The sequence below is a fragment of the Macrotis lagotis genome, chromosome 2 (genome assembly GCF_037893015.1).
Source record: "Macrotis lagotis isolate mMagLag1 chromosome 2, bilby.v1.9.chrom.fasta, whole genome shotgun sequence".
NCBI lineage: Eukaryota > Metazoa > Chordata > Mammalia > Peramelemorphia > Peramelidae > Macrotis > Macrotis lagotis.
The window spans coordinates 257,413,053-257,428,985 of NC_133659.1; the positions used below are offsets into that span (position 1 = coordinate 257,413,053).

At 35.0% G+C, this 15,933-nt stretch overlaps 1 protein-coding gene across 2 annotated transcripts in view; it reads right to left on the minus strand.

Annotated features, from left to right (window-relative positions):
* Positions 1-15,933, minus strand: part of DIP2B (disco interacting protein 2 homolog B) — a 219,674-nt gene that overhangs the window by 114,407 nt on the left and 89,334 nt on the right. For both annotated transcript variants that reach the window (XM_074225928.1, XM_074225929.1), the window contains exon 2: positions 12,503-12,574. In XM_074225928.1, coding sequence (XP_074082029.1) covers positions 12,503-12,574 — 72 coding nt within the window. The remainder of the gene's footprint in view (positions 1-12,502; positions 12,575-15,933) is intronic.

A 15,933-nucleotide genomic window follows, 5' to 3' on the forward strand; every position in this document is an offset into this window, starting at 1 on the left:
GTGCTCCTGACTCCAGGGCCGGTGCTCTGTACAATGTGCCACTTAGCTGCTCCTATTATTTTTTTTAATTTTAATTTTTTCCTCTTTCCTTTACTTTATTGCTCATGAGGGTCTATATTTTTTGGAGGGAGGGGGTAGTATGTTTACTCTTAAACAAGAATATTTTAATAATGTATAAAACATTATTTGTACAAAAACAAAATAAATATAAATAAAAAGATTCAAGAAAAAATATAATTGGTTTCCTTTGTAATCCTCTATATTTTATGTTAATAGTATTTTTTCTAATTATGTGTAAAATAGTTTTTGACATTTATTGTTTATAAGATTTTGAGTTTCAATTTTTTCTCCTTCCTTTCCTTGCCTCCCCCCTTCAGACTGGCACACAATCTGATACAGGTTATATATATGTAATCATTCCACATTAGACATGCATTTTATTTTATTTTAAATTTTATTTATTTAAGGCAATGGGGTTAAGAGTGATTTGTCCAAGGTCACACAGCTAGGCAATTATTAACTGTCTGAGGTCACATTTGAACTCAGGTCTTCTTGACTTCAGGCCCAGTGCTCTAATCCACTGTGCCACCTAGCTGCCTGATGCATTTTATTTGAAGCATTTCAAAACGTTATTCAGGGTGGCTAGGTGGCGCAGTGGATAGAGCACCGGCCCTGGAGTCAGGAGTACCTGATTTCAAATCTGACCTCAGACACTTAATTACCTAGCTGTGTGGCCTTGGGCAAGCCACTTAACTCCATTTGCCAAGTAAAATCCTTAAAAACAACAACAACAACAAACATTATTCAGAGAAGGGGCCATAAGCTTCAAGAGAAAGGGATCCAGAACACAAAAAAAGTTTAAGAACCTCTGCTATAGCAACATGGGTTGTACCACCCCCTCCTCCTCCTCCTCTTCCAGTTGTGAACAATAGTTTCCACTTTTAGAACTATCTAAATTCATCTGAGAATTGTCATCTCTCTACTATATGGGGGGGAGGTATATAGATTACTAGATTTTTTTTCTTCTTGTCTTCTATCAGTCCTTTCTCTTGCCTAACAATTATGAACTTTAGAGGTATGTATGAGGACTTGATTTGACTAGAATTTGACTAGAATCTATCACATTTTTGGGTTCATTTAAACAGAAACATTCAGCAAAATTTTAGCCTCAGTTCTTTTTAAAGAATGATTTTTATAGTCTGTCCTATGAATTTTGCCTGCCCAAGAAAATATCTTTTATTGACAAACTCGGTAATTCTATTTTACCTAAAGACAACTGAGTATTTTTAGAGATAAATGTTGTAAGATTAGGTTTGAGGTCTCGAGACCATCTCAACAGTCTTTCCTCTTAAGGGAAACTGAAGCTTATAGAAGATACTCTTTGGAAGAATAATGTTAATAACATTTTTCAAAGCTAAAATGTAGTTGCGTCTCCCAAAAATTTTGTATACCACCAGGCTATTTTTCTCTCAGATACACAAAAGCCCCAAATAATTTTTGTCTACCACCAGCTTATTTAATTCTTCCTGATAAAAAGTCCCTCAAAATAATATTTTGACCTGATATACAATTAGGCCAGCTAAAATGAGGACATTCAAAATCAGAATAACTCTTAGAAGGACGCTTTAGAGAACCTTCTCTCCTCCAGCAAGACCACACCTCGTTGGAGCATAACCTACTCCATCCATCTTGAGGAATGGCCTATATCTGTGTTTCCCAAGTAGCACTGTTCTTGGGTGAATTATGTTCCAGATTAGGGTGCATGCCTGAATTGCATATCAGGTCCTCTGGTTTGCTCTCTCTCCCCCCTTCCCCGCTGCTTGCAATAAAGTTACACATGGAACTGATTCTCATTGTTTTACATGCTATTCTCAGCACCTGAACTCATTAAGGGATCCCCCCCCCCAAAAAAAAATCTCTGGCGGCTTACTGGCCTTTCCTCAAATTGGGTATACCTGGACAAGGTCATAATTTACTGGTGGCCACACTTAGACTGGGAGAATAGGAAATTGTGAGTCTAGTTGTACAAAATAAGGATCAGTTGGTAATCTGATGAGAAGGGAATCTTAAAAGTCTAGGGAAGGATTAGCTCATACCTGAAGACTGACACAAAAGCCTGCTTACACCACCAATTGTTTTGAAAATATTTTCTTTTTATAATACTGATAATTCCAATTCACCTAAAGTCATATTTTCACTGAACTAAATATTTTTAGATAGGGGGAAGATAGAGGAACAGATAACATGTGAATATCTAAATGGATTGAATGACATGTGTAGAAGCACAAAGGCTTACAAGTTTACATGGAGCAGATTGGCAAAGGAAAGATTGGGGGGGGGGGGGCTAGACATGTGATATGGGCAATTTCCCTACAAAGAAATTCCCTTTAGCAAATCAACAACCATTCTTAATCTCAGTCTTATACAGCTGTGTGAGACCCTGAATTTGAGGGGCAAAGTAAAAGAAACAAAGAAGATAAGCATAAAAATTACTCTAAAGTTTTGAATTTGGGAATTACAAAGATTACAGTGTTACCGAAGTCACATAAGAAAGTGGTATGGTGTGTCTATTCAAGGCAAGAAAAGAGCTCACTGTTCAATCTACTAAATTTCTGGTAACAAAGTGACCTGAAGTTAATTAAGATGCCCTAGAAAAAAGGGTCAGAAGAAATGTTAGTTATCTTAATGCAGAAAAAGACATAATTTTGGACATAGTCAATGTGGTAATTGTTTACCTTGACTATGAATATCTGTTAAAAGTTTGGTTTTTCTTCTTTTTCAAATATATTTTAAAATATAGATTTGAAAGATAATAAATGAATATAATAAGATGACCCATGAAGGAAGAAAGATGAAGATTATCTTTAAAATGTAGGAAAGAAAATGAAGCACTACATTCAGAGTCAGACTAGAATTCAAATTTCAGCTCTGACATTTTCTTAGCTATGTGACCAAAATTTAGACAATCATTTCACCTCCAAACCTTAATTTCCTTATTGTAAAATGATAAGATTGTGCCAATTAATCTCTAAAGTTCCTTCTATTTCTATATTCTAGTCTATCCTCCAATGGAATATCAGTTAATAAAAAGAGGTAAAAAAGTTGTAATAAGAAGTCATGATATGAACATAACACCAAACAGTAAAAAAGTGAGCCAAAAAAACAATGATCAAAATTCCCTAACCTCCTATGGCACATATCACATCAAACTGCTTTAGAAATTTTATCAGTTTTAGCTACAAAGCAAGGAAAAAAGCATGGATCAAGCACTTTCTACAAGCCAGGAATTGTGCTACACCTTTTATAAATATTAACTCATTTGAACCTTACAGTAACCCTGTCACCCTCATTTTACAGTTCAGGAAACTAAGGCAGGCAGAGCTTAAGTTACTTACCCAAGGTCATACAGTTAGTAACTGAGGCCAGATGTAAACCACAGCCTTCCTGATTTCAGGCCTACTGCTCTATTCATTAAGAACAAAACTAAATATCAAGTAGCAGGGCAAGATCATCAATGAGGTCCTGGGATAAATCAATCCATCAACTTTTATTAAGTGTATCATACGTCAGGCAAAAAACAGTAGCCTGAAGTGATGGTCATAGACAACATGAAAATTTAGGCTAGTTATAAGTAAAGAATGGAAAATAAGGATATCAAAGTAGGATAATTACAACTAAAGAACAAAATAAAATGCTTTAAGAATTCACTAATACAAAGCAGTAAACAATGTGATAAGACTTGGTCATTGGTTGTAATAGAATACCAAGTAGCTGATGGACAACCCCTGTTATCCCAGGCTCAGAAAAGTTCTCTCACCCATGCTTTTCCTGGTCTTTTCCACAACTTGTGATGGGGCAGCTTCGGTGGGGAGGGGGTCTGCTGCAGCGAGAGGAGCACCAGGCTTGGAGTCAGTAAGATCTGAATTCAAATTTGACCTCAAACACTTACTAAGCTGTATGATCATGGATAAGTCATTTAATTCTACCTGCTTCAGTTTCCTCATCTGTAAAATTAGCTAGAGAAGGAAATGTAAAACCACTCCAATATTTTTGCCAAGAAATGATAAACAACAAGTTGAATGGCTAAGAATTAGTCATGTTCTATCCAACAGGTCTGCCTGGTATACACCCTATCATGAAGAGAATTGTTCTTTCTGAGCAAAGATTTTAGTCTAAATATCAAACTATTAGGCAATGTTAGATGCAGGAAAGCCAATATGGAACAGTGGAAAGAAAGTTGTGCTTGGTAGAAGGCCTGGACTCCCAACAGGGACAAGTGCTAACTCCATGATGTAAGATATTTTCTCATACAACACTATTTCTCAGTAGAATTGTGAGGAATAGAGATTTATAAGCCTTAAAATGCAATATTGAAATGTAAGCTATCATTGCTACTTAGAGGGATTTTATCTTGTTAGCCAGGATAATCCTCCAACTCTATCATATCAAATCTACTCTGTGCCTTTTCATACTGAGAGATTTTCAACACAATCTTTAATAAATTGTCTAGAAAGGAGCCACACAATCCAACAAAGGTCTGTGTATACTTCTTTAAATATTTCAAAACAATGTAGCCTTTTGTGACATATGAATAAATCACTTCTTTTTAAGGCTTTTCCAAAACTGAAGTCATTTGTTATATTATAATAACCATGGGTCTTTCAATTGCTCTGTGTCTCACCGGCAGCTTGGATTTTCTGAAAAGCTCCATGATTTACAGCCTGAAAGAATCACCAAGGGAATTACTATGATGATTAAAATTCAATTACAAACATTTATTAGTACCTGAGCTAAGTGCTAGGGTTTAAGGATGGGGAGACAGCATGGGAGAGGACTGTAGAGAGGAAACAATAAAGATGAAGAATGGAGAGAATGGTGGGACAATGGTTAAAGACAGAAGAGAGTAGGATCAAAAGCATACACTGAGTTGACTTTGCCAAAAAAAACTTCACCTAAGACTGCAGTGAAGATGATAATGGGAGGGGGGCACCAGAGTGGTGTGAAATGAGAAAGGTAGAAAAGAGAATCCTTGGCAAATGGTCTTAATTCTATTAATGAAGTTCAACAGGATGTTCAAATGACAGGTGGGATAAGGGGTGCTTTAGAAGTTTGAGGAGAGATCAAAAGGTTTATAACAGCTGCTGTGCAAAGTAAGATAGTGAATCAAATAGGGGGTAGAGAGATTGCCTTGCTACACAAATGGTCCAGTTGAGATTATGCAATATGAAGAGTTCTATGATTTTCTCGAGCTCTGTTCAGCAGTACATGAATAGAACAGAAAGAGAGAAATGGTAGGAATGATCCAGGGATGGAGTTTGGAAAAAGTGTGATAAGCAACAGGGAATGGGATTTGAGTATATATGGCAGGGTGAAGGGAATGGAGGATGCACTGAGGACAGAAAAAAGATAAAATATTATGATACAGTATAAGAATGTTACAGTTCTCAACCACGAAAATAGAGCTCTTGTGGGTGAAGGAAAGATCATGAGTATGATGATCTCTGCTGAGATAGAGGGAAATGAATAAACTGAAGAACTGGAAAGTGAGAGTATATGAAGGAGCATATTCTAGATGCTTGAAGTCACCTAATATGAGGCTAAGTGTTGAGGAAGGAAAAAAAGACTCTCTGGGCCTGAAACTGAACTCAGAAAGTAAGAAAAATGTTTCAGAGATGTTCAGGGAAGGGGAAACTCTGAAGAGAACAAACTCCAGGATCTGGTTCAGGTTGTATATAGTGAAAACCTCAAAGGAGGAGTGGTTTGATGTGTGACAATAGTGGAGTTAAGAAATAGCAATGGGGAGTTATAACCAAGAGAATAGATCTGAGGGGATGGGAGGGGGTATGGAAAAGGGAGAAAATGTAGCCAACACTACAGAGAATAGTGAGGGAAGCTGTATCCTCAAGAGAGAGTCAGATCTCAATTGAGGACCAATATATGGAAGGAATGAAAAAAAAGAAAAGCTTATGATGAAAGGAAATTTATTAATCATGGACCAGAATATAAGAAGGCACAGAGCAAGAGATGGACAAGAAGGGAACTAGAAACTGAGAATGGGGAAAATATAAAAGATTGTGGGTAAGATATCCATTAAGGAGTAGTTTAGAAAGAGTATTGGTTGGAAAGAAGTTCGGTGAGGGAGGTATAAGATTAGATTGTTCTAGGTCATCCCCTGAATCCCAATCTTTATGGCAGATGGTAATATTGCATTCTATGGGGTACCAGGAGGGTTACGAGCAGATGGAGGTAGCAGTCTGAGGGAACCTTACCTTACAACAGAAAAGGTCACAATGGGGTGGGAGACAGAGAATATCTTGCCTTGAAGACAGAGATGGTGTAGTTCAGGAAAGAATGGTAGCACAGAAATAGAATAGTAGTTTAAAAAGTAGTTGGCAAGTATTAGGTTGAGGAGGTGGGTTTTTTTATGTTCCTCTTTTTGAAACTTAGATTTTTAAAAGTATCTTTTGTTTTTACATTATCTTTAAATTTTTAAATTATGATTCCCCTTCTTCTCTTAGACACACTCCTACTAATAGAAAAAAGAGAAAAGAAAGTCCAATGCATCAACCAAGTTTGGCAGATATATTGTTATATACATAAAGTCTGCCACCTGAGCAAAGAAGGAAGGAAGCATGTTCTCAATAATTATTCTTTGGTAGGAGAAAAAACATTAAAATTTCCAAAAATTTAGTTTTTGTTGATGTTATTCTTTCCATTTACACAATTATGGTTTTCCTGGTCCAGCTGCTTCACTTTGAATCAGATCATGGAAATCTCCCCATGATCTTTTGCTGTCTTCACAATCAGTGTTTCTTACAATATAATCAAACTATTACATTTATGTAGCACAACTTATTTAGCCATTCATTATGGTGACCTAGTTTGTTTCCAGGTCTTTGCTATCTCAAAAAGAGTGTGTGTGTGTGTGTGTGTGTGTGTGTGTGTGTGTGTGTGTGTGTGTATGTGTGTGTGTGTGTATAGTAATAGTTATAGTTATATTGGGGTCTTTTTTGACTAACTTCTTAGGGATATGACTTTTTTTTTTAGTTTTTTGCAAGGCAATAGGGTTAAGTGACTTACCCAAGGTCACACAATTAGGTAATTATGAAGTGTCTGAGGAAAGATTTGAACTCAGGTCCCCCTGACTCCATCGTCAGTGCTCTATCCACTTCGCCACCTAGCTGCTCTAGATTTGCTTTTTAATGGCTTCTTTGGGCCAATGAACAAAGGCATTTTGTTAGCTTTTTTAGTCTAATTCCAAATTGATTTTCAGAATGAGTGTACCAAATTATAGTTCCACCACTAATGGGTATTAGAGTGCCATTACTCCAAAACACTTCAAAAACAACTTCCATTATCTTTGCTGTATGAAGTGATCATTCAGAGTTGTTTTTTGATTAGTATTTTTCAATATTAAAAATAAGGAGAATTCTTTCAAATGGTTATCAACTCTTTTGACAACTGTTTATATCTTTTGGTCACTTAATTCACTATAGAATTAAACTAAATTTATATTAGGTTCTCTATATCCAAGAGATTTGATGCAAGTTTTTCTTATCTAGTCCTTGAGAAGAAGTCTTTTCAAAATATATGAAATATAAAAATATGTTTAAAGGAAAAATAGAAAGCCTTTAATGGCAATAGATTGAGGTAAACTGAAAGAGGATATTCAGTCTCTTGTCTATTTCTCCATGGGAAATCATAAACTCTAGTATCAGAAACACTGAAGTGTACTTAAGTAAACATCTTACATAGTACAAAAAGCAGAAAAAACAATTTGGAGGTTTCTAATCTTTCAACATTTTCTCTTTTCATAAGTATTCACTATATCCACTAGGTGTCACAATTATGCCTAAATGAGGACTAGAAGACCAAGGCCATAAGGGCTAGATTTAGTCTTCCTCTCTTTCTTAAAAGAAATGTAGCTGTTCTATTATATATAGTTTTCTTTTTCTTTTGATTAATACCTTGGAGCTTAATGATAGAGAAATAAAAATAATTTTGAAAGTTGATATTGCCTTCTGACAGGAAGCTGTAAAATGTGTGTTTGATAAAGGCTAAAACTGAGTTTTATGGTTTGGAAGGATTCAATTAAATCACAGATTAAGAGTTAGGAAAGCATGAGATAATAAATCTATGGCTGGAAGGGGCCCTAGAAGTCATCTAGCTCAATGACCCCATCTTATATGAGGAAACTGAGGTCCAAAGAAGTTATTTATCCAAAGTTACACAGTAAAAAAAAGATGATAGAACAAAATTTGAGGGTACTTTGACTCCTTGGGAAATAAGTGGGGAAGATCGAAGGCAAAAGGAAAAGGAAGGAAATGGCAGAGAATGAGATGGATAGTGTCAAGGAAGCAATGAACAGGAGCTTGGACAGACTTCTGGAGATAACAGAGGATAGATGGGTCTGACAGTCCATTGTGTTAAGGAGTCAGACATGACTGAACAACTGAACAAGAACTTTCTAAATCCAGTATTCTTTGCTTTTCCTTCATCTTTTATGGTATATATAAACGTGATGGAATGTTATTAGGTTGAATTCTTATCAATATAATAATCAACCAGGATTCCCAAGGACTAACAAATACAACCTACCTCTTGATAAAGAAGTGAAGAACTCGGGATGTAAATAAGACATTTTTTTAAACTAGGTTAGTAAACACATTTGTTTTGATTAAACTCTTAAAAATAAGGTCCTGAAGATATATATATATATATATATATATATATATACACATATATATTATATATATATATATATATATATATATATATATATATATATATATATCCACATAGATAAACAAATCCCGTAAAGAAAGTGATGTAGTCTGAAGAGACTGCTATGGATAGACAGGTAAAATACTAAACAACTTATATTTTATTTTTATTTTTTTAGACAACTTACATTTTAAAAAGATATGTACTGAAGGTAGAAGAATGAGCAGATAGAGAAAACTGCAGTAACACAATAAGTGTTAGTAATGCTCAAGCTCAGAAAGAACTCAAGCAGGAAAAATAAGGACACGAAAAAGGATTTTTAAAAGCTTTACTGGGGAAAGCAAGGACAAACAAAAAGAGATAAAATTAAATAGTAATTATAACTAATTACAAAGAAAAAGACAAGGTGCTGAATTTACGTGTTTTTTCTGTATAATCAGCCCAAGGCAATGATCTTTGGATCACAAAGAACAGAACATATATGGATTTTAAGAAGTCAATATCCAAGGAAATAGTAAAAAGGAATACCATATTGTCTTTGTAAAGTTTTAATCAATAGTCCAGGGTAACAGGTACTAAAAGAAAAGAACTAGTAAACAGAATTGCTCCAATTGCTGCAAATTACTAGGAAATTTGGCAGAGGATTTCAGAGGTACCACAGACTATCAAGAAAAATAAATGTCCTAGTTTAAAACTCAGTTATTAATTTCCCTTATTATCAGTAATTTGGAGTATTCTTTCATATAGTTGTTAATAGTATTGCTTTTTAACACTTTTAACAATGACAAGAACTTGTATAAAGATATTCATTGTTTCCCTATCAATTTTGCAGATGATAAAAAGCTGGGAATGATTCTTAATACACTGGATTGCAGTCCAAAAAAGATTCTGAACTGTTAGAATATTAAAAAATGTTAAATAACATACATATAACAGAATAAAAATTCTATCTCTTTGATTTTTGGGGAAAGCAAATTCAATATGACTCAATATTTCATGGAAATCAAAAAAGTTCATGTTTATTTTAAGACTTTACTAAGAGAAACAGTGTCCTATCCAGTTCAGACAACAAACAGTGACAGTCCAAGGTGCCCACATTTTAGTGGGTACTTTACTGATTACATTTACTGATAAATGGTAAAGAGTCTAAGGGAAGAAGAAATGACTTCAAATACTTGAATGACTATCATTTTTGAAGCAGAGCAGAGCAATGGGAGAAAGTTGAAGAAAAGAGAATTTGATTAAAATGGAAGAGAAAATTTCTGAATAATTACAACTACTCAGAAGCAGCATCATGATACAGACATAAAAATGGTGGATCTGGAGTTAGAAAAATTTAGTTCAAATCCAGACTGCTATTTAATTATCCATGTGACTTTGGGTTTAAACTTTAGGAACTCTAAACCAGAGAAGATTTAGATGAACTGATGATGCAAAGTGAAGCAAAACTAGGATAATGATATACACACTGACCATGCCAATATAAATGGAAAAAACAGCAAACATTAAATTGAATGCTATAGAAATATAATGATCAAGTTTTCTCCCAAAAGAGAGCTCTGAGAAGACAACTGCACCTTTCCTGCAGAGTTTAAAGACTCTGGATGTGGAAAGTGGCTAGTTTTGTTGAACTGGTTCTTGTTCCCTTTGCTTTAAGGAATGGCTCTCCAGGGGCAGCTAGGTGGTGCAATGGATAGAGCATTGGCCTTGGAGTTGGGAGGACCTGAGTTCAAATCCTATCTCAGATGCTTAATAATTGCCTAGCTGTGTGTCCTTGGGCAAGTGACTTAACCCCCATTGCCTTAAATAAATAAAAATTTAAATAAAAAAAAGGAATGGCTTCCTGGGAGGAAGGGATACAAAAAAAATGCAGATAATGTTAAAAACAAATAATATTAAGATTATTTTTTAAACAGTAGAATGATCTGCTCCTGGAGGACATTCCTTTACTAGAGGAAAGCTAAGACTAGAGAACATTTATTGGTTAAGTTGGAAAAGGAATTCTGGTATTCTTAATTTAGATGATTACATGTACTCTGATTAAAGCCCACATTTGACCTTACAGGCCTCCAAGATTCTTTCTACTATCACTAGACTAAGACAGAATACAAGTGTCTAGTCATATGATACTGTCACTGCTCAGTTGCTTCAGTTGTGTCCAACTCTTCATGATCCCATTTGATATTTTCTGGGCAGAGATATTGGAGTGATTTGTCAGTTTCTTTTACAGAAGAAGAAACTGAGGCAAACAGAGTTAAGTGTCTTGCTCAGGGTCACAAAGTTGGGAAGTATCTGAGGAATTAATTGGAATTAAGGAAGATGAGTCTTTCTGACTTCAGGCCCAGGACTCTATCCATTGTGCCACCTACCTGCCTAAAGCCATATGATGATCAACACATAATTATCAAGTCATATACCATCTGTACCATCTGTCTATATTTTCTTCAGATGGTTAAAAATCCTGAAAGAAACTTCTGATTATGTATTTGTTCTAACCTTAAAAAAAAAAAGGCAGTCTCATTGCAAAGGTTAAAAAAAATCATACAATTAGTTTTTACTTCAATGGATGCTTTGGATTTAGGGAAAAAAAACTGAAGAAAGATCTAAATGTGGAAGAGCACCCCAGAGGAAATGAGATGACTACTCTATCCATGTCTACTGAGGACACACAAGGGTTTTAATTACCAAAAGAGTAGTTAGAAGAAAGAAATTCCTTATGGCAAGTATAATCACCACTAAAAAAAGACTTATTAAGGAAAATCATGGACTATCACTTGCTGGATAATTTTAAGACTATATTTAGAGCTAGTCTTGTTTAGAGACAGTAAAAACAGAATGAAAGCTCTCTAAGAGCAGTAAGTCTAATATCTTACTAGCTGTGAGATCCTTGGTTAAAGTCACTCAACTGTTTTTGAAGTTCAAGTAATTCTCTTCTGTGGTGAAATGAAACCTATTGATGAATCACCAGGACCTACTATCCAATACCTGCCACAGAATGTTTATTAAAAATCTAATGAACTGAACTAAACAGCTGAGTTCCTTCAGTGATTCCCAGTTAGAAAAATAATGGAAAATCCTTTTGTGCATGTATAATTTGCCAATCTTTCTGTTTTAGAAAATATAAATCGGGATGAATATATCTACACAAAATCCCATGTTTTAAAAATAATTGGGATCCTCCTCTCTTCAAGTCCATTTGATGGCTGTTTTCTATTACATACATGTATATCTATCTTACAAGTATGTCTGAGTCTGTGAGTACCTGTTTAACATCATCTAAGCTCAGTGATATTCCATAAATATTTAGTGGGAAGCAAATGAAAATGAGAACAAATTAAAAAAGGGATTATTCTTATTTTATATATTAAGATAACTTTAAAAAAAAATCAAAGCATATCTCTTATACTCCTTTTTTTTCCCCTTAAGGATATGATTTCTCTGTCATCACATTTAACTTAGATTAATGTATAACAAGGAAACAATGTAAAGACTAACAGACCGCCTTCTGTTGGGGGGGTGGGGGGAGGGAAGCAAGATTAGGGGGAAAATTGTAAAATTCAAAATAAATAAATAAACTTAAAAAAAATCAAAGTAAAGGGTGGCTAGGTGGCTCAGTGAATAGAGCACCAGCCTTGGAGTCAGGAGTATCTGGGTTCAAATCCGACCTCAGACACTTAATAATTACCTAGCCATGTGGCCTTGGGCAAGCCACTTAACCCCATTGCCTTGAAAAATCTGAAAAAAAAAAAAAATCAAAGTATTTTTCAGTAGGGCCTACCTTGTATCTGTGGGACGTAAGGAGATAGAAGTTTTGACCTTTTCTTCTCATATCCTTTCTGAGTAATATCTCCTAAAATAGCAAGAAAACAGAAATAGGTTGTAGATTTTTCTTTTTTTGCTATTTAAAGAAAAAAATCTTGATTACAGAACATGAGAGTCATCCTAGCAAACACACAGACACAGACATTCACACACACCCAAGTAGCTAAAATCATACCCAAGTAGCTAAAAATCACAAACATATATTTACAAAGCTACCAACAGAATGGTTTTAACCTCTTTTACATAATGATTTTTAACAAATATTTTTAAATGAGCACAATAATGAACACTTATTAATGTGGAAAAATACTTTTTTTCACTGAAATGATTTTTAACAATAGAGTTTTTGTCCCTGTTTCACAAGCTGAGTCATTCTTCTTCAAGTTGCTATTTTAAAAAGATAACACATAGCAGAAACTAATTTTTACTGAATATTCATCGAGACATTTACTCTATGTGAAGAAAGATGTATATGTTTACTGAACATAAATGATACTAATGATGTGCAGTTGGAGGGACAGTCCATACAACTACTGTATCAACACATATCTCAAATGGACACTGAATATGGCAATAACTAAAATCAGAACTGATTAAAAGAATGAAGAAAACATTTGAGGTCTGTTTTGATTGACTCGAAGTTTCTCCCTGAAACAAAAGAATAACAGATAAACTTCAAAAGAGCTACAGATTCTAGGACATTAAACTAAACTGAAAGATATCTTAAAGCTCTACTACTCCCTCCATTCATGTTCTTTGTTATCAGTTTATTCTTTTCAATATACTCCTTTACCTGGTTCTCTAACAATTCAAGAAGATACTAGGTGTGACAACTAAATGACTAATAACCCATCTCTTACTCTTTCAATTTATTGCTTCCAAATAAATTGCTTCCAATTGGAAGTGTATTGCTTCCAAACAGTTCATGCCAAGGCATTTCCTTGCTCAATAATGACTATAACCTTTAGTGTTCTTTCTTCCACTGTACTGAGACTTCAGGAGATTTTCTTTTGGCCTTCATGTGCAGATATAGAGGGACACCTTATTGCTCCCCAGTCCCCATACCTATGGTGGCTGCTAATATAGGGTAGTTATAGCATGTGTTTATCCAGGCAATTCAGAGTAGGCATGGCAAGGACTTGAAGGCCTCTTCTGCTTCATGTATCTTTCCTTGACCATAGGTGACTATTAAAAAGAATTTAGGTGGCAAAGTGGGTAAGATCACTGGATGGTGTTAGGAAAATCTGAACTCAAATCCTGTCTCCGACACTTACAAGTTGTGTGATCCTGAGTAATTTTTTTTGTCCTTCATTCTTAAAGAAAACTGTGAAATCAGGAAGTTGATACCATGACAAGAACATGAATTGGATGAAAGTTACAGGGCTCTGGGATAAGTCACCAGCCTTATTTTCTCCTCTGGAACCATCTGGGTCAAGTAGCCAGATATGAAACAGGAAAATTGGAAATGGCTCTGAATTTGAGGCAATCAGGGTTGAGTGACTTGTCCAAGGTCACTTAGTGAGTTCGTGAGTGTCAAGTGTCTGGTCACATTCAAACTCAGGTCCTCTTGACTCCAAGACCAGCAGTGTATCTACTGAATCACCTAGCTGCCCTGACCCTGGGTAAGTTACTTAATCGAACCTACATACTGGTTTGGGGGTTAAATGATAATGTGAAATGTTTTTTAAAGCACTATATAAATGTTGGCTATTATTGTTCTTATTATTATCAAAGCTTTTTTTAGTATAAAATAGCAGGCAATATGTTAATATGTTAGTTCTAATAACTCAGGAAATTTTCTAATTAATGAATCCTCCCAAACTATGCACAAGTGCATAGGATTTTGAACTTTACCACATATCCTAGGACTATTCCAAGGAGGAAATACTTTCTGGCTTGGCACAATGATTTTCAACATATGCTATTTTTAACATGTCTGATTAAATAAACACTGCAGGTAAAATCATTCCTAAACTTGAAGCTCATCATTCTTTTTGGCAACTGATGGAATTTCTTTTTGGCTTATAATTACTATCAATTTCATTTGACAAAGGAAAGACAAGTTTCTGATAACAATAAAGTGGGTAGTTCAGAGGCAATGTTGACTGGTTAGAAAGTACAGCAAGTCTGAGGCAAAGGGCCTAGGTTCAATCTTGGATGTCAAGAGTCACCCTGTGACTTTGGACAAATCAATTAATCTCTCTGTGCCTCAGTTTCCTATTATGTAAAATTGGGGGAATGAACAAGATGATCTCTGAGATCCTACATATAAATTACGATCTTAGATTTGAAATCCAATACTCTTCATTTTACAGATAAAAGAAACAGATTCAAAAGAGTGAAATAATTTGCTGAAGGTTGACAATGCTTGCCCAAAACCAGCACTTTGCATTATTTCTTTTATATAGTAAATCTTATATTTGCATTTTGATAATTTGTGTATGTGTTGTGAATCTCCCTAATGAGAGCAGGGATTATAGGTTATTTACATCAATACACAATTCCTAGAACAATGCTCCCAAAGTAATAAGAATAACTGGCTACTGAACATTGTTAAGCCTGTTAGACACACGTACCATACATAGTTAGTGACTCCTACTACGATTGTCTCTATAATCAACATCAGGCATTTTGACATATTTAAGAGAGTCACATATTTATTAGAATACGTCCACCTACACAATGCCATATATTCAAGTTTATCACTTCCCTGAAAGTTAATAAATATGTGAAGTATATCTGATTTTTTCAGAAGAGGAAACCTCATTTGGTCTTATGGTTATTCCTGATTTCATCTCATGGGGTTTTTATTATTAACAATAATCAGGGGCGGCTAGGTGGCATAGTGGATAAAGCACCCGCCCTGGAGTCAGGAGTACCTGGGTTCAAATCTGGTCTCAGACACTTAATAATTACCTAGCTGTGTGGCCTTGGGCAAGCCACTTAACCCCATTTGCCTTGCAAAAAACCTAAAAATAAATAAATAAAAATCAAAGTAGGTTTCAGAAACACTTGCAAATCTAATACATTTTTTGATCTGTTTGTTTTCATTTCATTTTCTTTTCTAAACAGTCTTGGAATGCTAGGCCTAAAACCATGTTTTTCAGCAACTTCAGCTCCACCATTCTGCTATTTTATGAGGTAATGTTAATTTCTAATTTTCTATTACCCTCTATAATATTATGAAAGGGAATTCTTATATTTTTGTTGTTGTTGTTTTTGCAAGGCAATGGGGTTAAGTGACTTGCCCAAGGTCACACAGGTAATTATTAAGTGTCTAAGGTCAAATTTGAACTCAGGTCATCCTGACACCAGGGCTGGTGTCCACTGCGCCATCTAGCTGCCCCAGAATTCTTATATTCTAAACCTTCACTGCTCTTAATCTGT